The 27,331-nt window shown below is 39.3% G+C and overlaps 1 protein-coding gene across 1 annotated transcript; it reads right to left on the bottom strand.

Moving 5' to 3' along the window:
• Positions 1-538: 538 nt before the first annotated feature.
• LOC104682323 (F-actin-capping protein subunit alpha-1) lies at positions 539-2,822 on the bottom strand. The gene has a single exon (XM_010388906.2). It carries the CDS (start codon positions 2,811-2,813, stop codon positions 1,953-1,955), a length of 861 nt encoding a protein of 286 aa, XP_010387208.1. The 5' UTR covers positions 2,814-2,822; the 3' UTR covers positions 539-1,952.
• Between the last annotated feature and the right edge of the window lie 24,509 nt (positions 2,823-27,331).

Below are 27,331 nucleotides of genomic sequence, written 5' to 3'. Positions count from 1 at the left end.
TTACAGCCCATTTCAGAGGTTGGCTATAATCCAAGAGGTTGCATTATTCCAAATTGCCTGTCAAAAACTGTCAAAACACTGCCATTATCCAAAAGTAGTCCTTTTAAATAATTTTCTAACTCTTTTCCCTGAAACTTTACTGGCATTGAGCTTTAATATCATAGCTTATAGGCATAGTAAGTGAAAGCCTCTCAAATGAGAAATGGCAAAACAACAACAACAACAACAAAAACCCATATTCTAGGCATATAACAACATACAAAATTCTAGGTGGAAAATTGAGTCAAATTTGCAGATGCTTTCTGCCCCCAGAGCAATAGCCATTGCTAATCTACATGTGAAATGGTAACTAAAGAATTAAGAAAATATGAGTCCTAGCAGTATTACTGATTTTTCACATTTAACATGTGGAAAGAATTCTATAGTCGCTAGAGTCCATATTTTTTCTTTTTGTTCTTTCCTTCTATACCAAATGTATAATGAAAAATGTTTTACCTCACAGTTTACTGATGTCTATTTTCTTCATTTTATTTATTTATTTTTTTTAATAATACAAATATATTTTATTTGAAATAAACAAAAATGCATACACAGCTCAATGGGTCACCTGGAAACAAACTGTTGCTTGACTGTATTACTGAGCAGAAACAAAACGGAAGCACAAACACCTTTCTTTTTTGACATGTATCTGGAGATAGGTAGGAAGACACTACTTGGTTTTTTAAAAAACTGACCTTCCCTTAAGGCCTGGTCATAGAAGTGTAAACAATGTAAATGAATCCACCATTACCAGTTGTCATATCGTATCTATGTCACCTGTGTATTCTGAGATTACACACATACCTGCCAATATACCTGGGAAAGGTTATTTTATCACAGTTACACTTGAGTTCTTGGCAGGCAGGACTGAGGAAGAGTAATTTGAAATAAGTTTTACATCCTATTTAGAAGAAATCACTAGTATTTCCTTAAATAACAGGTTACAATAGAAAGATACTGCCTGGAAGTTATCCTTTTCACTTTGGTTCATTTTTAGTTTTTGTTTATGATTTACATAGCTGTTTAATTCATTTGCTTATAGTACAATCCTGCCATAAAGTATTAAAGCACAAGATACCTATTATTCCTTCAACATCTGCATTTTTCAAGTTTTATACTCTACATCCACAGTACGTCAGCAGTTCTTGAATGTTTAAAAAAATAAATGGGTAAAATGCTTCTAAAAATGCAGATGTCTATAACTACAATGGTACTAAGATGGGAGGGAGACAATGAGAGAAGGGATAAAAGCAACATGTTCATGTGCAGGGAATGTGGTTCAAGTCTTTGGATTTAAAAACAAGTTCCCCAGAGAAGCTGGCACTTCCTTTGCCCTCCAAAAAGGACCTGAAAAGTCCCAATCCAAACTTTGGAAAATTACAGTTATGAGATGCAGTAAATGATGATCAAAGCAGTCAGAGGGAGAAGGATGAATGTGTCTTCCATTTAGCTAGAGATTGTAGCATAGCCTCTTTAGGTGTTGGTGGATCAGTAAAAACCACTGAAGTACCAGAAGTGCTTGGAAGGATAGGGGTAGAAAGTAATGATCATAATACCTTGTCTAAATCAGTAGCAGGCTTCATGGCTAGGAAACTTTAGTAAAATGTTATTAGGATAGATTGCTCTCTCACCAACATTAAATGTGGCAGAATTAACCAAAAAAAAAAAAAAAAAAAAAAGAGAAAAAAAAAGATTTACACGTAGATATAGCAATAACAGAAAATTACAAGGCAGAAAACACAAAAGAATCAAGATAACGCTACAGGTTCAACAGTATTTCATGAGGCTAGAAAACCGGTTAACTTTGAAAGCCCTAGCAAAATATCACTCTTGTTTATAAATCACTTATTTATCATATGACCACACGTTGAATCCTTGTCTTTCCACATACTGAAGAATCCTACATTCAGCCTTTAAGCATTCTGCATTTCTTTGCCAATCTTGTAGCTGAGTATCTTGTTCCAGTCGATTTTGGTGCGGGTAACTGGAAGCTGCCGGCGCAAGGCCTTGAATGTGGTATCTGACATTGTTTGATAGTTTTCACTAATTGCTGTCTGATACTCATTTTCTGCATTCTCCATGATTTTAATAAACTCCTTGGCAGTTTGGGCTTCATTTGAAACAGTTAGTGAATCCTGTACATCCTTATGACTAACCAACTGAACATTGCCATCTTCATAATAGTGAACCTGAATCTTAAGCACTCCAACCACCTGGGCTGTAGGTGGTGTGATGGTGAACTTCCACTCTGATCTCCAACGACCATTCCAGAAGTTTTTAGGCTGAAACTGGTGGCTTTCAATACATGCAATAATAGTCTGTTGCCCATCGATAGTTTTAGCATAAACAGTACAGAAGCCGTTGGAATAATGGTCTTTCACATAAGCTCTTAAAGCACTGTCACAGGATTCTCTCCAAGATTTCAGACCTCCATCTACTTCTTCTGGCTGGGGATCACTTGCTTCTTTCCGTAAGTGATCAAATTTAAAGGAAATTTTGTTTCTTGGATCTAAAAATCTGCTATTACCCAGGTCACCGTGCTCTGTAATTAAGACCTGATCTTCATATCCTTCTATCTTCACAGGCGTGAACTGATCCATGTTATACTGGGCAAATGCATGTGCTGCCCCTTCCCTGAGGAGATTGTCATTATTAAGTAGTAGCCGAACATCATTGAATACTTCATTAAATTCCCCTGGGGGTGCATGAGTGATGAATTTAGCAGCTATGCGTACCTTCTCCTCATCCGACACACGATCATCGAAGTCGGCCATCTTGGGCTGTTCTCTTCTTCATTTTATAAATGAAGAAATTGACACCTGGACAGCTGCCTGATTTCTCCAAGGCTTCATGGTGAATCTGAACCAAAATCCTGCACTCTTTTTCCCCAGCTTTATTGGTATATATTAGACAAACAAAAATTGTATATATTTAAGGTGAACAACCTGATAATGGTGCTCACATTTGATAATGTGACATGATTACCACAATCAAGCTTATTGACACATCCATCACTTTCCATAGGCACCTTTTGCATATGTGTGGTCTGAACACTTAAGATCTACTCTCAAAGCAAATATTAATTATATAATACAGTGTTATTAACTGTAGTCACTGTGCTGCACATTAGATTTCCCAAATTTATTCATCCTGCACAACTGAAATTTTGTACCCTTTGACTATCATCTTCCATTTCTGAAATGCCCAGCCAACTGGCAACTACCATTCTACCCTGCTTTTATGATTTTTGACTTTTTCAGATTCCGTATTTAAGTAAGATCATGTGGTATTTGTTTTTCAACCTTTGGCTTATTTCACTTAACATAATGTCCATCAGATTCATGCATATTGACACAAATGGTAAGATTTCCTCCTTTTTAAGACAGAATAATATTCCATTTGTATATATTCTTTACCCATTCATCCGTTGTTGGACACTTAGGTTGTTTTCATGTCTTGAATATTGTGAATAATACTGCAAAGAACATACTGTGAATCGGTACAGACATTATGGAAAACAGTGTGGATGGATCCTTAAAAAATTAAAAATAGAATTACCATATGATCCAGCAATCCCACTTCTGGGTATATATCCAAAGGAAATGAGATCAGTATCTTCCAGAGATTCTTGCACTCCTTGTACTCTTTTTAATATGCATTCCAGCTCTCTTTTTGACTTGGAAATTCATCTCCTTTATCTTATCTTTTTTACATCAGACTTAACTCCAGAATTTTATGCTACCTGGATTAGAAACACCTCCCTCAAAAAGAGAAATTGCTGCCACCTACATTTTCTCAAATATAGACCTTGATGTTAAAACTTCAATTCTACAAAGAATTTCAGCAACTACTCCACTTAAGACAATTTATCTTCCAAACAGTATAAGATAACAAATATTATAAAGAGGCTGCTCTTATTTTGAGGCATTACAATTCAAACAACAAATTAGGAAATCAACAGGATCATTCAGTCCTACAATCATTGTGACAGTTGTAATTTCCAACAACTAGTTTTCAGAAGAAATAGAACTCAAAGAAAATGCATATCTTCCAAATTCCAACAAAGAGATATGTAGAAATACTTTTTTAGACTATCAGTAGTTTATTTATAAAGAAAAATTAATGCACGGGTGAAGTCTTTTCACATAAAGACAGTGCTTTGAACAAATGTAGCATAAAGATGTTTCAAAATAGAACTGCAGCTTCTGAGGATACTAGTAATATATGTAATGGTGCTTGATGTCATTAGCAAGCAACTCAAACTCTTCAGCTACCGTAAAATACAAATCACAATCAGCACATTCTCAGGAGCGGTAGATCTGCCTGACCCGACTTCTACTCTGCAGTTTACAATTTTGCTTTAATTCATAAGAAAGAAATTCTTATCACCTCTAAATTGTGCAACTGGGTTCCCAAAAGATCACACTTAAGTCCAATTTCCATGTTCCATGTTGTTCTATGCCTACAACAATCTCTACGACTTGGAAAATGTTAAATCACTGACAAGCCATAATTAACTCGTTATCGATGAAGACAACCCCATGATCTTCCAGTGAAAGATGTAAAATTCTAAGAAATCCCCTTCCCAAAGAGTATTTCATTGAATAATTGTGGTTCTTTACCATCCTGTTATTAAAAAGGTATCAGGCTAAAATATCTGAACTTGAGAAAAATTACATAAAGAAATATTTTCTGAGATGTGCCTTAAAGAATGCCTAATATTCCTCAAGAGTGTCATATTTTCTTTAAAAACAAAAACAGTGATTCCATGTGAAAACAAGTTGGGAAGCTGCATTCTTTAGTCCCCCTGGGGACTCACAATGCACATTGGTTTATTAAAGGTTCTGAGACATCCTGCAATCAAGAAACCTGATTCATTCCGTTTAATATGATCTTCCCAAATTGATTTGGCCACAAAGCCCTTTATTTCATGAAGCATCCTTAACCATGTTTGGATCAACGATGTTCTGCAAAATATGATTAGTTGTTCAAACCCTGGTCTGGATTTCTGTTTAGGCTGCTACTGAGGCCTTGGTCACAGGCCATTTAGCTTCCCTGTGGCCAAAAGTTCCAAAATGTGGGATTCTGGTCTAGGCTAGTATTCTGCTAAACTGTTGGCCATCATAGGGACAGACCATGAGTGCATGTCACTATTTTACAGATCAGGAAACTGAGGTTCTAATTTGCTGAAACGCAGCAGTGACAGAACTGGTTCTAGACTCAAAAGCCCCCACTTTTTAATGGGCCTTTTCTGAACTGAGAAGCCTAAAAGTATACAGCATCTTTGTCCATTTAGAAAAATGCCCTCAATTTCACAATTTTAAGGAAGATGAGAACTCAGCGTAATCACAGCCAAGACTATTGTAATGTCACATGGAAAACTGACCTAAGAAACCAGTATTTAACTATGAATAGAAATCACGGGTTTTACTCATTGTGCATAGTCACCCTTACTTGACTTTGTAAAATTGAATATATCTTTTACGATTTTCCAGTCAAGTATTTTTCCTCAAATTTTATTGTGAATACAAATCATAACATGATCCATTCTATTATTCCAACTTTATGCTCCTCTTTTTCTAAACTGTAACTTCCTTTATACTTAATGTTCATTTGGAATGATAGATAAATAGAAGGATCCATATTTTGCAACAATTCAGATGTTTCAATAAATCACAGTCAACACATCCCTTTAGTGTATATATCCAGCAAAGAGTGAATTTAAATGGCAGGTATGTGAACAAAGTCATGGAGAATTCTGCCCACAGTGTGCACAGTCCTAAGTGCTTCCTTCCAAGTATTTATTTTAATTTTATATCTCTAATCAGGCATACCTAATTCCCTGTATAGTAAATGAGATAAATTACGAATATTTTGGAAGAATTAGATATAAAAATAAGGTTCAGGAAGGTTTATTTACTAGGCAGCTTACTGAAAATTGTCATGACTCCTGTTTCTACCTAAATTCACATGTTAGCTCATTTGTAATAAATAAATTGCAAGTCAAAAGCCCAAAGGGCAAATATAGTTTAAGGACATGCAGCACTGAATTATGTACTTAATTTTGTACTTACTTCTTATGTGCAACATAAAAGGAATGTTCACACTTAGTTTTGAACTATAGACACCACCACTGTTACCCACACTACACTTCAGAAGGAAGCTTAGACTTCCTTCTTCTTTTTTTTTTTTTTTTTTTTTTTTTTTTTTTTTTTTTTTTTTGAGACGGAGTCTCGCTGTGTCGCCTGGGCTGGAGTGCAGTGGCCAGATCTCAGCTCACTGCAAGCTCCGCTGCCTCCCGGGTTCACGCCATTCTCTCGCCTCAGCCTCCCAAGTAGCTGGGACTACAGGCGCCCGCCACCTCGCCCAGCTAGTTTTTTTTTTTTGTATTTTTTAGTAGAGACGGAGTTTCACCATGTTAGCCAGGATGGTCTCGATCTCCTGACCTTGTGATCCACCCGTCTCGGCCTCCCAAAGTGCTGGGATTACAGGCTTGAGCCACCGCGCCCGGCCAGACTTCCTTCTTCTTATAAAGAGAATACAAAACTCAAGGCCAATGTCAAACATTAGCTAATTCTCAAACTTAACGCCCAGAAGATGATGTGTTATATCTGAGGTACATTTTCAGACACCAGAAGTTCTGCCATGGGGTAGGGAAAAGGTCTGTGTCATGGCCTTTTGGACCAAGTGTTAACATCATATTAGGACTTCTTCCCTTCTTCCTTTTCTCTTAACAATCAAACTCTTGTGGTGCCAAATGGCCAAGGTTTTTAGGGAAGGGAGACCAATGCCTCCCCGGCTTTTTTCTCTGTAAATAACAGGAGGGCCCAAATCACTGGCAGTCATTCTTTGGATCTTGGATGGTATCCAACACGGATCAATGTCATAATAACGTCCCCGAATGATGTTAATATCAACACTTTGGTGAAGGAACAAAAATGGTGAAGATGGGATCAATGGTATCAGATTATAATCTTGAGATAATGTCTGCTCTGTGGTTAGTACCAATGCTGGAACAATTTTTTTGTACAGGCAAATGTTGTTTTACTGCACTTCACTTTACTGGGTTTCCCAGATATTGTGCTTTTTACAAAATGAAGGTTTGTGGCAACCCTGCATTAAGCAATTTTACTGGTGTCATTTTTCTAACACCACAGGCTCACTTCATGTCTCTGTGTCATATTTTGGTAATTCTTGCAATATCTCAAACTGTTAAATTATTATATGGTGATCTGTGACCAGTAATTTTTGGTGTTACTACTATAATTGTTTGGGGGCACCATGACTAATGCCTATATAAAATAGTGAACTTAAGCTATCAATATTGTGTATGTTCCAACTGCTCCAACCACCAAGTAGTCCCCTGTCCCTCTTCCCCTCCTCAGGCCTCCCAATTCCTCGAGACACAGTAATATTAACATTAGGCCAACTGATAACCCTACAATGGCTTCTAAGTGTTCAAGCGAAAGGAAGAATCTCACATATCCCACTTTAAATACAAAGCTAGAAATGATTAAGAGTTTTGAGAAAGCCATGCCAAAAGCTAAGGTAAGCCAAAAGCCAGATCTCTTGCACCAAACAGTTAGCTAAGTTGTGAATGCAAAGGAAAAGTTCTTGAAGGAAGTTAAAAATGCTACTCCAGTGAAGGCTTGAATGATAAAAATGCAAAAAACAAACAAAAATGCATAAAAATGCAAAAACAAACAAAAAACAAAACAAGGTTTTCTTGCTGATGTAGAGAAAGCTTCAGCGGTCTGGATAGAAGATCAAACCAGAAACAACATTCCATTAAGCCAAAGTCTAACCCAGGACAAGACCCTAACTCTCTCCAATTCTGTGAAGGCTAAGACAGGTGAGAAAGCTGCAGGAAAATAGTTTGAAGGTAGCAGAGTTTGGTTCATGAGGTTTAAGGAAAGAAGCCATCTCCATAACAGAAAAGCGCAAGGTGAAGTGCTGATGGAGAGGCTGCAGCAAGTTATCCAGAAGATCTAGCTAAGATAACTGATGAAAGTGGCCACATTAATCAACTGATTTTCGATGTAGACAAAACAGCCTTATATGGGAAGCAGATGCCATCTAGAACTTTCATAGCTATGGAGGAAAAGTCAATACCTGACTTTAAAACTTCAAAGGACAGGTTGATTCTTATTAACACAGCTGGCCACTTTAAGTTGAAGCCAATGCTTACTCACCATTCCAAAAATTCTAGGCCCCTCAAGAATTGTGCTAAAGTTACTCAGCTTGTGCTCTTAAAATGGAAAAACAAAGCCTAGATGACGGCATATCTGTTTACAATATGGTTTACTGAATATTTTAAGCCCAATGTTGAAATCTACTCCTCAGGAAAAAAAGATTCTTTTCAAAGTATTACCGCTCATTTGCAATGCACCTTAATATCCAAGAGCCCTGATGGAGATGTACAAGGAGATGAATGTTGTTTTCATGCCTGATAACAAAACATCTATTCTGTAGTCTACAGATCAAGGAGTAATTTTGACTCTCAAGTCTTAACTGATCGAGAGATACATTTTATAAAGTTATAGCTGCCACAGAGAGTGATTCCTCTGATGGATCTGGGCAAAGTAAATTGAAAACCTTCTGGATTGGTTCCAAGTCTTTGCTATTGTGAATAGCGCCACAGTAAACATACGTGTACATGTGTCTTTATAGTAGCATGATTTATAACCCTTTGGGTGTATACCCAATAATGGGATCACTGGGTCAAATGGTATTTCTAGTTCTAGATCCTTGAGGAATTGCCACACTGTCTTCCGCAATGGTTGAACTAGTTTACAGTCCTACCAACAGTGTAAAAGTGTTCCTATTTCTCCACATCCTCTCTAGCATCTGTTGTTTCCTGACTTTTTAATGATTGCCATTCTAACTGGTGTGAGATGGTATCTCATTGTGGTTTTGATTTGCATTTCTCTGATGGCCAGTGATGACGAGCATTTTTTCATGTGTCTGTTGGCTGTATGCATGTCTTCTTTTGAGAAATGTCTATTCATATCCTTTGCCCACTTTTTGATGGGGTTGTTTTTTTCTCGTAAATTTGTTTAAGTTATTTGTAGATTCTGGATATTAGCCCTTTGTCAGATGGGTAGATTGCAAAAATTTTCTCCCATTCTATAGGCTGCCTGTTCACTCTGATGGTAGTTTCTTTTGCTGTGCAGAAGCTCTTTAGTTTAATTGGATCCCATTTGTCTATTTTGGCTTTTGTTGCCATTGCTTTTGGTGTCAGTGATAGACTGGATTAAGAAAATGTGGCACATATACACCAAGGAATATTATGCAGCCATAAAAAAGGATGAGTTCACGTCATTTGTAGGGACATGGATGAAGCTGGAAACCATCATTTTCAGCAAACTATCACAAGGACAGAATACCGAACAGCGCGTGTTCTCACTCATAGGTGAGAACTGAACAACGAGAACACTTGGACACAGGGTGGGGAACATCACACATCAGGGCCTGTTGTGGGGTTGGGGGAGGTGGAAGGGATAGCATTAAGAGAAATACCTAATGTAAATGATGAGTTGATGGATGCAGCACGCCAACATGGCACATGTATACATATGTAACAAACCTGCACGTTGTGCACATGTACCCTAAAACTTAAAGTATAATAATAAAAAAAAAGATAAAAGAAAACCTTCTGGAAAGGATTCACCATTCTAGATGCCACTGAGGACATTTGTGATTCATGGGAGGAGAAAATATCAACGGTAACAAGAGTTTAGAATAAGTTGATTCCAACATTCATGGATGACTTGGAGGGATCCAAGACTTTAGTGGAAGGAGTTACTATGGATATTGTGGGAAAAGTAAATGAAGTAGAATTAGAAGTGAAGCCTGAAGATGGGACTGAATTGCTGCAATCTCATGAGAAAACTTGAACGGATGAGGGTTGCTTCGTATGCATGAGCAAAGAAAGTGCTTTCTTGAGATAAAGTCTACTCCTGGTAAAAATTCCATGAACATCGTTGAAACAGCAGCAAAAGATGTAGCAGAATATTCCATAAACTTAGTTGTTCAAGCAGAGGCAGAGATTGAGAGGATTGATTCCAATTTTGAAAAAAGTTCTACTGTAGGTAAAATGCTACCAAACAGTACAACGTGCTACAGAGAAATCTTTCCTGAAAGGAAGAGTCAATTGATGCACCAAAGTTCATTGCTGTCATATTTTAAGAAATTGTTCCAGCCACCCCAGTCTTCAGCAGCTACCACCCTGATCATTCAGCAGCCATCAACATTGGAGAAAGACCAATCAGTAAAAAGATTTTGACTCACTGAAGGCTCAGATAATTGTTAGCATTTTTTAGCAATAAAGTATTTTTAAATTAAGGCACTTAAATTTTTTAGACATAATACTATTGCACGCTTAATAGACTACAGAATAGTATAAACATACCTTTTTTTTTTTTTTTTTTTTTTTTTGCGATGGAGTCTCACTGTCTCACCCAGGCCAGAGTACAGTGGCTCACTGCAACCTCTGCCTCCTGGGTTCAAGCTATTCTCCTGCCTCAGTCTCCCAAGTAGCTGGGACTACAGACATGTGCCACCATATCTGGCTAATTTTTGTATTTTTAGTAGAGATGGGATTTCACCATGTTAGCCAGGCTGGTCTTCAACTCCTGACCTCAGGTGATCCACCTGCTAAACATAACTTTCATATGCACTAGGCAACCAAAAAAAAAAAATTAATGTAACTTGCTTTATTGTGGTGTTCTGGAACGGAATCTGCAATATCTCAGATGTATGCATGCATGCCATTGCTCTGCTGATTTTAAGATAAAATTGTGGGCCAGGAACTGTGTGTAAATCATTTTTGTATGGATTATTCCTTTCAATCCTCAAAACAACTCTACGCTGTAGGCACTGTCATTTTAAAACTGAGATTTAAAGAGGTGAAGAGACTGTCCAAAGTTGAACAGTTCAGAAATCATAGGTCTGAAACGTAAACTGAGTTCCACTTGGTATCTCTTCATTTGCAGTGCATTTTGTGGACTTTAAGCTGGAATTTCTCCCTCCGTCATGTTTCTACATGCCTTTCTACCAATGTCTTGTTTCATATAAATTTATAGTCTCTTTCTTGCAAGACAAAAATTTAATGTTATTTAATCTTCAAATCTTATTCAAATCTTATTGCATGCTAACAAGCTTCCTGGACATTTGGGGAGATAGGATAATGGAGAAGAGTGTATGGGGAACAATTCTTGGAGTTGCACTTCATTTTGATTCTGATTTTGATGTTAGTGTGTGTGTGTGTGCATGTGTGTGTGTGTGTGTATATATATATACACACACATATATATACATGTATACACATTTTTTTTTTTTGAGACAGAGCCTCACTTTGTCGCCCAGGCTAGAGTGCAGTGGCGCTGATCTTGGCTCACTGCAACCTCCACCTCCCCTGTTCAAGCGATTTGCCTGCCTCAGCCTCCTGAGTAGCTGGGACTACAGGGGCATGCCACCACACCTGGCTAATTTTTGTATTTTTAATAGAGACAGGGTTTCACCATGTTGGCCAGGCTGGTCTTGAACTCCTGACATCAGGTGATCCACCTGCCTTGGCCCCCCATAGTGCTGGGATTACAGGCATGAACCACTACACCTGGCCCATGCTAGTATACTCGTGAAAAAATATTTGAATAATTACATCATCCTACTCCAAGTATTTACTAAGCTTTCACAAAGCAGCAAATGCGTATATACATATGGTTCTTGCTCAATGAACTTGCTATCTCAAGTCAAACTCCCCTCTACCATAAAAAAAGGAACAGGGAAGAATGAATTGAGAGACAAAGACAGAGAAAGATGAGAAAGCTTTTGTTTTCCTTTCTCGTAAAATCTAGTTTTCCCAGTTGAATTCAGGTGCTGTGGTTTTTCTCCATTCTGTCTAAAAAATAATTTTTCTATCACTTAATATTGTGTGGTCTCTGGAATCAAGACTCTTTCTCTTACAAAAGTGCAGCAGTGGCCAGATTTCCACAGCCAGGCAAAAAGGAAAGATTGAGACAGTTTTCTCAATAATTGCTTCAATCCTCCCACTGGTCTTGGAAACTTGGCCAGCAACTACTAAAAAGATGTGGGATTGATTTTCACCCCTCCTTTTTGTTACTGTTTCCTCTGCCTGAAATGCTGTTCTCCTGCTTCTAAGTTGTCACACTCCCTCTCATTCTTCAGGTCATATGCCACCTCCTCTGGGAACTTTCACTGGTGCCCCGCAATCCCACTTTCCTGATGGTGTTCATTCCCTCCACCCCTGGAAAAATGAATCACTCCTCTCTCTGCTCCCTTAACACTTTGTTAGACCATTCTCATAGCACTAATCACATTGTGTGGTAGTTAGCAATTTGCTTTTCTGTGCTTTTCCCCTACATCTGTGAATTTTCTGTGCAGGGATTTTTTGTTCATTTGTTTGTTTGAGATGGAGTCTCGCTCTGTCACCCAGGCTGGAGTGCAGTAGTATGATCTCGGCTCACTGCAACCTCCACTGCCCAGGTTTAAGCAATTCTCCCGCCTCAGCCTCCCGAGTAGCTGGGATTACAGGCACATACCACCATGCCCGGCTAATTTTTGTATTTTTAGGAGAGATGGGGTTTCACCATGTCGGCCAGGATGGTCTCAAACTCCTGACCTCGTGATCCACCTGCCTCAGCCTCTGTGAGTGTTGGGATTACAGGTGTGAGCCACCGCACCTGGCCAGGAATTTTTTTTTAAAAAATTCATGAATATGTACCCATATTGCCTGGTACATAGAGATGCTCAGTGCATCTTTATTTGATGAGGTTTGCACCAGAATTGCCATATTCACTACCTTAGCCAGATTCCAAGGTAAGAGAATTTTCCCCATGCTGAAGCCTCCTCTCCTGTCCTGCCATAACCACCGGCTTCACTACCCCAAAGCTGGGTGCCCTGTCCACATGTTGAAGTCTAGGTACACATGCAAGTTTGAGCAAAGTATTACTGGTGACGTTGGATCTAATGCCACAGCATGAGGAAGAAACAAGCCTTCCTTTCCCCATTTAGCTCCTAGAGAGGGTTTCCAGATTTGACTCATTTCAACTGATTTTATGGCCCTCAGCTAGGCCAGAAAACTAGACTCAGGGAAAATCACATAAAAGAGTAAGTCCTGATTCTTCCCAATGGTTTCAGTAGTTGAGGTAGAGTTTGTTTCTTGTTTGTGTAAGGTAGAACACTTCCTTTTGAGCATTGCTCCCCTTACCCTAATTGTGTGTGTAATTGGTGAGGCTGTCTATCAAAGCAGACTCTATTTCCCATGGAGATGAGCATGTCCTAGGCCTACTAGAATATTCCACCTTGCCAGGCATAGTGATTGGCCAGAGTTAGGGATACTCAATCAGGGCCAGTGGGTGTAATGCCTTGAAATTTGATATAAATTGGGAGGGGCCCGGGAAAAAGACAGACAGACAGAGACAGAGACTGTTACCTAGTGAAATCATAAGTGCAGGACCACAAGCCTATGAGCTAGGCCAAGGAGGGGATGGAGTTGGGAGCATGTGTGTTGGGAGGAAGAAGGGGATAGGAGACAGTACCTGTTACTGGGAAAGAGAGTCCAAAGGAGTCTTCCGGACTCCAGTGTATAGATCAACATAAAGTCAGTTGTAAAGATTGTTTTAAACCAGTTAACCCTTGCTGGAAATGCCTGAAGATAAAACTTTCCTCCAGATCTGCACCAGCTCTCAGCAGCCCTGCCTGTCAAGTGTTCTCCACATGGCTACAGCCAGTTTGGGAATGAATCCCTTACAGAGGAAGCACAGCAGAGAGATGGGAAGAAACAGACACATTCCTGATGACATCATCTGAACCCCTAGATCCAGCCTAACTTGCACTTTCTGATAAGCTGCTACAATAAATTATCTTTTTGGCCTGAGCTGGTCTGAGTTTGGTTTCTGTCGCTTGCAACTAGAAAAGTTCTGACCAATAGATCTTTTCTAATACACAAATATGCTTCTTATTTCCAGGTGTTGGAAGGAGCACTTCAAGTACAATGATGCAGGATTGCTGACTTAATTTTGATGCTGTACTCAACTGTTACTTGTGGGAAGACGTTACCTAAGAACGATTTTGAAGGAGTGGGCAGGTTGAGAGAGCTCAGATTCACACTCTGTTAGAGAACATGTCTCACCTATACATCAGAAGTTAGTCCCCGAGAAAACTTCTTGCCTGCATAAATACAGTCTTGGTCCCTCAAGAGTGATTTCTCTGGCCTGCTAGGATTTCCATTAAGGGATGTCACTGACTATTGATTTTGCCCAAATGTGCACTTCTTCTAATGCAAAGTGAGTTTATATTCTGGCTGAACATCTTGGTACTTTTCAAACTACAATAAAGGTGCCTGGTAAAAAAGGTTTGAAGTTAATGAGATTTCATTTAGTTTGCATTGTATTTTCTATAATCTAAAAAAACCCACCCCCAAACCTTAATAATTTAAAATGACCATTGACCAGTCAAATAGTCCCCATATTTTCAATTTTCCTGTAATATATCATGTCTCTGTTGAAGTGGACTATTATAGCTGCCTGAAAAAGTATTGTTTGATGTCTGTAAGCACAGTCAGCAATCAATAATTTGAAATTTGTACCATTTGTACCTTTAAGTCCTGGCACATCATTTTTTATTTCATTCAATCTGCTTACTGTTGAAGAAAAAGAATTTTGAACTATTGCCACAAAGCACATTTATGTGTGAAACAGAGTTCATTTATACAGCAGGAAGTATATCATTTTGACGTTTATTTGCAATATTAATTGTATATATTGATTTCATTTTTTCAGAAATTGTAAATTTATTATAAATACTACCACTGATGACCTTATTTTGGTGACACTCTTCTTCTGCAGAACTTGAAAAGATTTGACATCTTCATGGCTTTTTAAATTCAGAAAGACAACATATGCTGTAATATTAAATTAAAATTCCGTAATCGGTTGTTAGTTCAAGGACAAACTTCAGCAGGAAGTGCATTTTTTTTCAGTGCTGCCTCTTAGCTGTTAGATGAAGAATGAATGACCTTTCATGATCAGCTCATATTTACTTGTCTCTCTAACTCATTTCTCGTGTGTGATCTTAGCCTAAATATAAATATAGTGTGGAAAGTTATCTTTAGCCATTTCTAAGTATCACCAGTGTTTTTAGTTGGTAATCATAAGAGCAGCCTGTGATTACTTTCAAAACCTTTCTCTGCCCTCATCAAATATACCATCCTCTCCACAAACACACAGGGATAGTATTAAAAAACAAAAACAAAAACAAAAAAAGTCCCTCTTCCCTACAGGTTTGGGGTTTGAAATAACTGAGTACTCTCAGTAATGAACCCTTACAAAGGAGAGCTGAGTTTAGCATGCCCAAGGGAAAAGGAAGGTCAAAGAGTTGCCACCCAAGAATCCTGGGAGCTTCTGCAAAGAAAGGAAGGAAGACTTTAGACTCTTCATGAGGGATGAGATTTCTCAGGCTTTTCAAAGGGATACAGGATTTAGGCTGGGCAGGCCAGCTCGTCCCTAATAATTGCTGCCTAAAAGACAGGAACACCCTTCTGAAAGGATGACTACACTTCGGGACAGAGAGAGTGAGAGAGAGAAAGGTAGTCTGGAGTCTGTTCTTTCACTGACTCAAAGGTACAGTTCAATTACTTTACTTTGCAGACGTCATTTTAAAAAGTCACATTGAGCAATTTAGTGTTCACATTTTTATTGAGGACCTAGTGTATAATGGTATGATAGACATGTGAAAGGGACATTTAAGTTGGGTCTTGAAGGATGGGTAAATACAGATGGAGAAAAGAACGTGAAGCAAAGGGAATAACATAGACGAAAGGTAGAAACATAGATAGATATACAGGAAGCATTGGAGTGAGTAGTCCAGTACATGTGCATATAAGATATATGGAGTGGAGAAGTTGAAGGAAGGACTGGAAAAGCATGTTGGAGCCAATCAGAATTTGAACTTTCCTCTACAGACAACCAGAAGCCACTGAATGTTCTCTGGTAGGAAAGCCAGAATCCTAGGTCGAATCTAGGAAGGTCATCCCCGCAATGAGGGTAGGGGCTGACTGGAGGGAAAAGGGCAGGAGGAAGGGAGTGAGAGCCTGATTGGAGTGGGCAGGTGGAACGAAAAGAAAGGGGGCAATAAAGGAGGAGTGGTAGAAGTTAAACTGTCAGGCTCAGCAGCTGCCTGCGTGGAGGATGCAGAAGACACAAGAGGGTAATAAAAGGACGGCCGGAGGCAATGAATTTGATTCTGGACATGACGACTTAAAGTTTCTGGTGTGATATTTACAAGAGTCTGGCAGACAGCTGGAAATTTAGGCCTGGACCTTGGAAGAGAAGATGGAGAGAAGATAAAGATCTGGGAGTCAACTACGAAGAGGTGTGAGTTGAAGCCATCAAAATGGATGAGATCATCAAGAAAAAACCATATGGAGGGAGGACAGAGGTTGAACACACAGGAAGCTGAACCAGGAAGGAAACAAGAGAAAAAAAAAAAAAAAAGAAGTACTTTGAAAGGATAGAGCATGCCAGAGAAATGCTATGTAATGATCAGGACTCAGAGAATAAAAACATGAGGAGGTAGAGGGGCCAAGATTTGAGTCCAGGCTGTCTGGCTCCAAAGTCTTTAAACATTACACTATGCCGTGTCTCTAAGAAAGAGCTCCATAAATGACACTGCTAGTAATGTTCTTATAAATAATACAGAAAAAGAGGACAGGCCTGGGAAAGGGAGGTGGGAGGACAGGGAACAGTTTTACCTACTTCTCAGTTTGACCTAAGGGCAGCCCATAACCCAGCTGTTGGCCAGCCTAGCTGTAATGTAACCTTTTTTGAGTCTCTGCCTCTTGTCAAATGTAAAGATTGGATCTGTCACTGGCTAGGTGCGGCGGCTCATGCCTGTAATCCCAGCACTTTGGGAGGCCAAGGTGGGCAGATCACCTGAGGTCAGGAGTTTGAGACCAGCCTGGTCAACATGGCTAAACCCCGTCTCTACTAAAAATACAAAAATTAGCTGGGCGTGCCTCTGTAGTCCCAGCTACTTGGGATGCTGAGGCAGGAGAATCACTTGAACCCTGGAGGCAGAGGTTGCAGTGAGCCAAGATCACACTACTGCACTCCAGCCTGGATGACAGAGTGAGACTCCGTCTCAGAAAAAAAATGAATAAATAAATAAATAAACAAAGATTGGATCTGTTGATTGCTAAGGTCTCTTTCAGCGTAAGTTGAGGGATAATATTAGAACCTACCTCATAAGATTGAATAAAATAAATATACAAACTACTTAACAAAGTATGTGAACACAATACACACTCAATAGATAGTGGTAGCTGTTTTTACCATATAGTTGAACTCTCTGATGTTTTTGGTAGTTAACAGTGTTTGTCCTATACAAATAGCAACCGCATAAGGTTCAACTTACAACTAATATGATAATTAGAATATTAGATCGAACCATATGAAACTGCCATTTGGGAGATCAAAAATGGTCAAGTGTTGGCAATTTCATGTGGTTCAAATTAATCAAAACAATATGTTCTTGGCAACATTGAATTAATCCAAAGGGCTGAATAATTAACAATTGTTATATTGGGCAATCACTTCACACGGGCAATTGTTTGCTTCACAAATTAGAAGGCTCTCCCTAATTATGTGTTGTACAATAATTTGCATAATATCATCGCACTCCATTCCACAAACAGTTATGAAGCTTCCCCATTGTGCCAGGTATGGAGTGATGAATAAGAGACCAGATGCCTGCCACAGCATGGACTTGCTTCAGAGCAGAGCGCTCTGGTGACTGAATCTGCACCTCAGGTTGTGTCCATTTAGAAACAAGAAATCACTGGAAGTAGATTGCTGCACATGATCATTTTCTTATGTTGGTAATTTCCAGATTTTTTTAAAAATTCAGTTTTTAGCAGAGCCATTGACATACCAGGAGTGATATATGAGGGAGCATCAGACAGTGGAGAGAAGTTGTTGTCTTGCTGGCTTTAGTCCTGGTTCTATAATATGCAGCCCAGAACAAGGTGAAATGAAGCCTTTGCACTCGATTTTGATTTTCCAACATACACTGTAAGCCCACTCTGTCCAGACTTCTCGAGTCAGCCCCATAAGAAGACAGGATTTAAAAATGTATATAGCATTATACTCACCAGAAACAATATAGTTTAAGTTACAGTACATCAGCCAAATTTCATTTTTGCATTTGGGGAGAATCAGAGGACTTTACAAACTCATCTCTCTGTATTTCCAAGTCTTCTCTCTTGACTACTTAGCATCTCCCTTGACTTTGCTATTTCTGCTTCCCCTAGTTTACAGAGAATTTGGCTTCACCTGAAGTTTCTCTAAAAGTAAGTGTTCCGATTAAATGTAGGCCAAAAAACCGGGAATCACTGGGTCATAGAGGAAAAAGTTCCAGGAAGTCAGTTCCCACGAATCTGTAGAAATAAACAGATTCAAAATTTTTCTTGAATTCCTTCCCATGAAAGCCAGTGAAGCAAGTAACTGGGACATGATTTAGCTCTCAGAAATGGTGGATGGGAGATAAGCAGGTATATGTGAGCTTCAACATAAACAACTTTGGTTGCAAGAATTTTTCTCCCCAAAATGACCAAATATGAAATTATTTTCAAAAAGGTTATTCCAGAAGAAGATGTTTCAAAGTCACTGAAAATAATAGAAGGCTCATCTTTTGTTTTACTGACTGCTTTGTTTTAAGTCACGCTCTTTATCTGGAATAGAAGGGAAAGAAAGAGTCTTTCAAATTTAAGTTAAAACTTCCTCCTTCCTTTTCCTCCGCATCCCTTGTCTTCTACCCTCTTCCTCTTTCCTTACCTACCCTTGAAGAAAGCACTGATTAGGTGTCAATCTGAGTCACTGGGCTCGTCAATGCACAAACTACAAAAAATGTCTACTAGCCTTCTTGGATTCCATAGCCCACACCAAGCAGTCACTTTATTCCAAGCAGCACAGGGTACTCAACTTCTCTCTGCCTGATATTTAATCTGGTTTACCCTTCCAGATCGGAGTATTCACACTTCTGAGAGGGGCTTTTTCTGAAGAATGAATGACAAGCTTCTCGAAGCTTTTTGAAACTCCTTTCCTTTGAAAATAAAGTAAATGTTTTATTTTCAGTATTTTGTTTTTATATTAAATCATTATTTTGCTACCTACTTGGTGTGACACAGAAGTGTGTTTATTTTAAGCAAATGGTAACTCATGTTTGCTTCTTTCCAAATTGTTCTTCCATGAATCATGTTCATTTATTTGTCCAATCATTGAATGTTTATTGGGTATCTATTTTATTATGGAGTGTTTGGTACATGATATATTGTGAGTTATTCAATGCTGGAGGTTACTCAGTGCTAATGCTGAGAGCTATTCAAAGACAAAGATTAAGAAATGGTTCCTACCTTCAAGAAACTTGTACTCTGATAAGGTAAAATAATAATTTTAATACAAGGTAGACTATGATATCAGCTATGTTAAGTGATGTAAATATTCAGAAAAGTGTTCTCCCGAATTTCTTTGAGACCTCTGCAGTCTAAACCTTTTATCTTTGACGTGTGCTTTAAAATTATGTATCATTAGACATTCTTTTCATAATATCAGGCTTTTAAAAAGTAATTTAGTCATAAATGACTTCCTCTATCTTCCCTCTCAAAGAACCACAGCTTTCTATCAATGTGTCAAGATAACTCTTACAGCTTTGATGAACTTTGGTAAATATGCAAGTCATCCTTAAACGTGGAAACCCAGAAATCAATGGTAGCAAAAGGATAGATTAACAGTTGAAATAAAGAATGCCTTAAAAACTCAGCAATGATCACCAATGATAAATTCCATCACCTAGAACTGAGGAAAAAAAATTATCATGTCATCAGCTCAGGAGCCTGCAAATAAGTGTGTAAGCATTAATTCTTTGGTGTTCTCAGGGATCAGCATAGAGAAAAATTATCGACAAATGATATATGTGGATTTTGTAAAAACAGTTAACAAAATTACATAGCACAACAATTCCTATAAGTTTTCAACACCTAGCACATCACCTGACTCACTGGAAGTAAATGGATAAATGGACACGTGATATTTCTTATACCTAACAAGGTGCCTGACATATAGGAGACACTTAGCACATAATTGTTAAGAGTGATTGATTAGTGACACTTGTTTTAATTATTCAACTAAGTTATGACACCTATCTGCAAACCTCGGTGCTGATGAATGTTCCTGTGGCAATTCCAACATCTCAGTATTTCAGGTGAAGTTCAAAATCCACATTTTCAGGTTTCCAGGATCAGTGATGTTACCTCCCCTAACTTGGGCAACTTCTACACATGCTTTGAGACTCAATTTCAATGGCAATTTCTCAGAGAGACTTTCCCTGACCCTTAGATCATCATTGATCAAAGTCTGTCTCGTGACCCACCTGTACAAGATTCGCCTGGGTTATTGGTAAAAGCGCAGATTCCTCAACAAAAGAATCTGACATCAGAGTGAACAGACAACCTACAGAATGGGAGAAAATATTTGCAATGTATCAACCTGAGAAAGGTCTGATGGCCAGACATGATGGCTCATGCCTGTAATCCCAGCACTTTGGGAGGCCGAGGCAGGTGGATCACAAGATCAGGAGATTGAGACCATCCTGGCTAACATGGTGAAACCCTGTCTCTACTAAAAATACAAAAAATTAGCTGGGCGTGGTGGCAGATGCCTGTAGTCCCAGCTACTCGAGGGACTGAGGCAAGAGAATGGTGTGAACCCAGGAGGCGGAGCTTGCAGTGAGCCGAGATCGCACCACTGCACTCCAGCCTGGGCAACAGAGCCAGACTCCATCTCAAAAAAAAAAAAAAAAAAAAAAAAAAAAAAAAAAAAAAAAAAAAAGGTCTGATATCCAGAATCTACAAGGAACTTAAACAAATTTACAAGAAAAAAACAACCCCACTAAAAAGTGGGGAAAGGACATGATCAGACACTTCTCAAAAGAAGACCTTTACACACTCAACAAACATGTGAGCAAAAACTCAACATCACTGATCATTAGAGAAATGTAAAGCAAAACCACAGTGAGATACCATCTTACATCCATCAGAATGGCAATTATTAAAAAGTCAAGAAACAACAGATGCTGGCAAGGCTGTGGAGAAATAGGAACACTTTCACACTGTTGGTGGGAATGTAAATTAGTTCAACCGTTGTAGAAGACAGTGTGGTTCATTCCTCAAAGACCTAGAACCAGAAACACCACTTGACCCAGCAATTCCATTACTGGGTATATATCCAAAGGAATACAAATTGTCGTACCATGAAGACACATGCATGCATATGTTCATTGCAACACTATTCACAATAGCAAAGACATAGAATGAACCTAAATGCCCATCAGTGATAGACTGGATAAAGAAAATGTGATACATATACACCATAAAATACTATGCAGCCATAAAAAAGAATGAGATTATGCCCTTTGCAGGGACATGGATGGAGCTGGAGGCCATTATCCTTAGCAAATTAACGTGGGAACAGAAAACCAAATGCCGCATGTTCTCACTTGTAAGTGGGAGCTAAATGATGAGAACATAGGAACACAAAGAGGGGAACGACACACACTAGGGCCTGAGGGGTGGGGTTGCAGGGGTAGGGAGAGCATCAGGATAAACAGCTAATGCATAGTGGGCTTAATACCTAAGTGATGGGTTGATAGGTGCCACAAACCATAATGGCACACGTTTGTCTATGCAACAAACCTGCACATCCTGCACATGTAACCCAGAACTTAAAATAAAATTTAAGAAATTCCTAAAAAAGAAAAACAAAGTGTAGATTCCCACTTGAACTGGTATTTCTACACCCTTGTTCGTAGCAGCGTTATTCACAGCAGTGCACATCAAGAGATGAATGGATAAAACGTGGCATATACATACAATTGAATATTATCCAGCCTTAAAAAGGAAGGAAATTCTGATACATGCTACAACCTGGATGAACCTTGAGACATTATGCTGCTGGCAGGCATGGAGATGGGGAGCTTTATGGTGTTTCAGATTCCGAAGAAGTTTCAGAAGATCTGGAAAAAGGTTCTAGAGATGGCTGGTGCTGATGGCTGCACAACAATGTGAGTGTACTTAATGCTGTTGAATTGTACACTTAAAAATGTCTATGGGGTAAATTTTTTGTTATCTATACTTCACCACAATTTTGAAAAGTACAGACTCCTGGCCACCCAAGCCTAGATAATCAGAAAACCAAAAGAGAGAGAGAGAAAGAGAGAGAGAGAGAGAGAGAGAGAGAGATAGAGAAGGAGACAGGGAAGCAGGAAGGGAGAGGGAGAGAAGTGGGAGAGAGAAAGGTAAGGGAGGGAGAAAGAGAGAGAGAAGGAGGGAGAGAGAGGGGGAGGAGGAAGGGAGAGGGAGAGAGAGAAGGAAGGAGGAAGGTAGAGAGAGGGAGAGAGAGAAGGAAGAAGGAATGGAGAGAGAGAGAGGGAGAGAGAGAGAGAGACAGAGAGAGAGAGAGAGAGAGAAATGTAGCAGGTAGGGACGCAGGTAGAACCTGCAAGCTCTCCGAGTGACTCTAGTATAAAAATGTGAGGACATTGATACGTACCACATTAGATCCCCCCTGCTTTATACCTGCACAGCAATCTACACGTTTACTTTGTAATCATGCTTGTAATTCAACTGTAAGTTCCATGAGGGCAGGGGCTCTGGCTGCCTTGTTCAGCATTTTATACCCAATATTTAGTACAATACCTGGCTCAGAGTGGCACTCTTTATATATTTTTTGAATTATTTAATTTGAACATAAATCTCATTTTTATTTACAAAATAAATATAATAGTTGTCTTGAATGCTTGATACGAAGACTTGAGACACTGCACATAAAAGACCTTCCACTGTGCTTGACTCATAGTAAGTGTTTAATCACTAGAAGCTTGATTATTATTAGTAGTAGAAGGAGGAATAAAATTATTCACAGTTTAGACCAGGAGTTACAGACATAGATGCCCATAGGCTCCAAGCAGTTTATGTAATTGCATTGAGCATGCTGGCTTTATATTATCCAATATGAAGTGGTGGGGGCTGTGGTGGACTAAACTTTTATTCACCATATAAAGGAGACTACCACTACTTAGCCTATCAGTACTGTATGAGTACTCGGGCCCCGAGTTACCGGATCTTCTGATTTTTCAAGAGAAGCTGGAAATATGAATTTTATCTAAACATTTCTGATCTATGTAAATTGCCTTTAAAGAGAACTATGTAAGCTATTTAAAGGTTTTGAAAGCTCTGTGCAAACCAAACAAAACACATTTGTCCATGGCTGAGAGTTTGTAGCCTCTCATTTATCCCAAGGCTCAGAGCTTTCCAGGTTCCTGGGATAGACTCTCCTTCTACCAAAAATGGAACTGAAATGTCTACCTTGATTGAACTCATTGCACTTTTGAGTTTGAGAGACCATCTAGTTCAAACCAATCAAAACAATAGGGTGCTAATAGTGTCCTTACAACTGATCTGTCAATAAGTTCAGGGTGGTGGGGCTGGGGGCCCAGGACAGATGCCTGTGGATGCTCACAGCTGCGTTGACATTGCCAACCAACCTGAAAGGTAGAACAGTAGTGGAGGATCATGTTGTACGCTCTTGTTTAATCGTGTTCCACTAGATTTCTTGGTGTGCTACTTACTCACTGCCTTTGCAATTAGGTTATCTATACCTAGGAGGACAGAATTCTTTCCAGCAGCTAGGGGGCTCTAGCAGTCCACCTTTCAGACACAAATTTGCTAGAATTTGCAAGTCTAAACATGAATTACTCTTTTTTCATTGTTATCTCTAAATATTACTAGATTAATATAATCTAAACATTTTTCAAAATTCCCATACAAAATTACTGATCTTCTTGGGCAAAAATTATTCTCTTTATTTCATCTTTTTTCTCCTTTTTATTAAAAGTTATTTTCTATATACAATTAAGCTTCTTGGCTTTATGTCCAAAGTGTTCTAAAAATCTAAATTAGAAAGTAAATTTCTACTCATGGGGGAAATTATTGACATGCCTGGTAATCATACTAAGCATTTAGGTTGGTGTATATATATATATATATATATATATATATATATACACTCAATCTCCCGGGCTCAAGCAATTCTCCTGCCTCAGCCTCTCAAGTAGCTGGGATTACAGGCACCTGCCACCGCAACTGGCCTATTTTTGTATTTTTAGTAGAGATGGGGTTTCACCATATTAGCCAGGCTGGTCTCGAACTCCTGACCTCAAATGTGCCTTAGCCTCCCAAAGTGCTGGAATTCCAGGCGTGAGCCACCATGCCCAGCTAGGTTGATATATTTTAACCCAATATATATCTAGCACACTTAGGGAAAAACTGTTCATTGATACTAATATAATAACAAGCAAAATAAATTCTCGCTCCATAAAAATTATATAATTTGACCACTTAAAACCAGAGCAGTGTTTCAGCTTTTTGGGATGTTCAACAGAAGATGTAAGTGGAGCATCTGAAAATGTATCTGCTTGCCACTCCTGCTATTTTTTCTGACATTTCCACTGTCAAGACATTTAAAAGTAATAATTTCACTTTAATTCCCAGTTTCTCTTTCTCATGCCCTCCATTCTGCTCTAGGACATGTTTTGAAAGCACTTAGAGGCACTTAATGGACAGATTTAGCAAAATCTTCATCCTGTTTCCACAGCTCAGTCGCATACAAAAGACTGAATAAACTCTTTCCTCCTCCCGCCTTCATCCCCTAAAAGTATTGATTGTGGTCAAGGGGAGAGGCAGAGGGAGGGAGATTTCCCTTGTGTCAAAGCTACACCAAAAAAAAAAAAAAAAAAAAAAATTGTGTTGTTGTTGAATCAGTTCTTTTCAGATGCAAAATGCCCACTTCCGGTTTCTTATCAGCCACTTTAGTGTAGGATTGGCAATAACGTTACTTAAACAAGTACCCGCACGTATTTTCAGTTTCCTGAATATCTCAAACATCACTGTTTCCCAAGTATACTGACTTCAGGAAAATAGAAAATGGATTTTATTCCAAACCCTTTTTTCCAATTTGCAAGCCCAAGAGAGTTTCAGGGAAACGCAATCCACATGTTTCTGACCATTTCTACTCAAACATCTAAAGTTTTTTGTTGGTGTTGGTGTTAATGAAAGTGATTTGATGCTACAAAGCTTCTAAAATAAATATTGGTTATGCCCCCATTTTTCTCTAAGAAATAAGTTTATTTGGATAAGATTAAGTTAATATGAATCCCTTAAAATCTGACTTTGTCTTTAAATTAAAAAATCATGGCCAGGCACGCTGACTCATGCCTCTAATCCCAGCACTTTGGGAGGCCCAGATGGGTGGATCACGAGGTCAAGAGATTGAGATCATCCTGGCCAACATGGTGAAGCCCCATCTCTACTAAAAATACAAAACATTAGCTGGGCGTGGTGGTGCATGCCTGTAGTCCCAGCTACTTGGGAGGCTGAGGAAGGAGGATCATTTGAACCTAGGAGGCGAAGGTTGCAGTGAGCCAAGATCATGCCACCGCACTCCAGCCCAGAGACAGAGGGAGACTCTGTCAAAAAAAAAAAAAAAAAAAATCATTTCGGTAAGGGTGGGTTCTAAACTCACTTCTAAATATATCATGTTATCTAGCCCCTCATCTATTTTTATCATTTTCTTTACTACATTCTTTCAAGTCCTTTTTATATAGTAAATCATTCATTCATTCAACAGACACAAATGCCTACCTGTCCCAGGCTGTGCTAAGTGCTGGGGATACAAGAACATGGTAGACTTGTTCCCTGCCTTCATGGACGCAGAGTCCAGCAGAGAAGAAAGAGATTGCACAAGGGTTTGTACATCTGATGAGAGAATGCCAGGATAATAGAGAAGGCTTTCCAGAGGAAGTATCCTGTGTGCAGCAACTCTCAGCCAAGCAAAACAGGGACCATGTCAAAAGCTAGACCAAGGGAACAGCAGGTGCAAAGCTCTGGAGTGGAACACAAAGAAGGTCAATAGGACTGGAGCTTAAGAAAGTGAGCAGGGAGGGGAGCAGGATGAGGCTGGGGAAGACCATGCAAGACCCCGTTTGCCCATCTGCCTCTTAGAAGTCATAGCACACTCAAGGCCACTAATGGGGACAAAACAGGATCCTTCCAGCCTGACACATCTCCAGACTAGCCCTCCGTGAGCATTTCACCCAAACACAGAGTCTGTACTATGTTAATGTACATCCCCAAATCACCAGCAAGGCAAAGCAAAGGCCCCTCCTCTGAGATTCTTTTAATTATATGGGGATATAGAGATAGAGCTTTATTATATATACCTATATATACATAGATGCATATCTTAGGTTGGTGCAAAAGTAATTAAACCGCACTTAATTGTGCCCCAAGCTAAGCTAATACATGGCTATGAATGTGTGTGTGCATCTTTGCATTTTCTACTTTTCAGGCTGAGCCTTCCTCCTTCGCTGAGGCCATTACTTTGGCTCAGGCTTTCTTTTCTTCCCTCCGCCAGGTGTTAAAATGACCTCTCAGTCTTCCTGCCTCCAGTCTCTCAACTCTTCAATCTCCAAGCTGCTGCCTTATTTCATAATGCCATTTCCCTCTTAGAAATCCCTGAGAAGTCCTGGTGAATCTCTGATGAATCTGCTTTGGCCAGAGTACAGAATCCAGAGTAGTTTCTGGCCCAAACCAACCTCAGTGGCCTACCTCCCACCCCTCCTCTTCCCACCTTTCCCCACCTCCCCAACCCTGTACTGCAGCGCCCCCAGCCACATGGACTTTTCTGTCTTCATCTGATGGAGGATCTCTGGTTCTATGCTGTGAAACGCTGGTTCCATGAGATGTTAATGGTAGTTAGGCCAGCCCCCAATAGTCAAATGTGTTGGGAAAATATAATAAAATTTAATTGTATCACCCCTAATTTATATGTTGAAATCTTAACCCCCAGTAGCTCCGAATGTGACCTTATTCCGAAATGGGTCTTTACAGAGGACATCAAGTTAAAATGAGGTCATTAGGGTGGGCCCAGATCCAATACTGACTGGTGTTCTTACAAAAAGGAAAAGTGGGACATCGACACACACACACACACACACACACACACACACACACACACGGAAAAGCCCAGGTAAACATGAAGGCAGAGATCAGAGTGATCATCTACAAACCAAGGAACACTAAAGATTGCCAGCAATCCACCAGGAGAGAGGCATGGAATAGATTCTCCCTCACAGCCCTCAGAAGGAACCAACTCTGCCA

This window comes from Rhinopithecus roxellana, chromosome 11 (genome assembly GCF_007565055.1).
Source record: "Rhinopithecus roxellana isolate Shanxi Qingling chromosome 11, ASM756505v1, whole genome shotgun sequence".
NCBI classification, from domain to species: Eukaryota; Metazoa; Chordata; class Mammalia; order Primates; family Cercopithecidae; genus Rhinopithecus; species Rhinopithecus roxellana.
The sequence above is the reverse complement of the archived record's forward strand: the minus strand, read 5'-3'. Positions and strand labels throughout refer to the sequence as shown.

Excerpts from the sequence above, each read along its gene's own strand:
- LOC104682323 (XM_010388906.2), bottom strand. The coding sequence starts at position 2,813 with ATGGCCGACTTCGATGATCGTGTGTCGGATGAGGAGAAGGTACGCATA.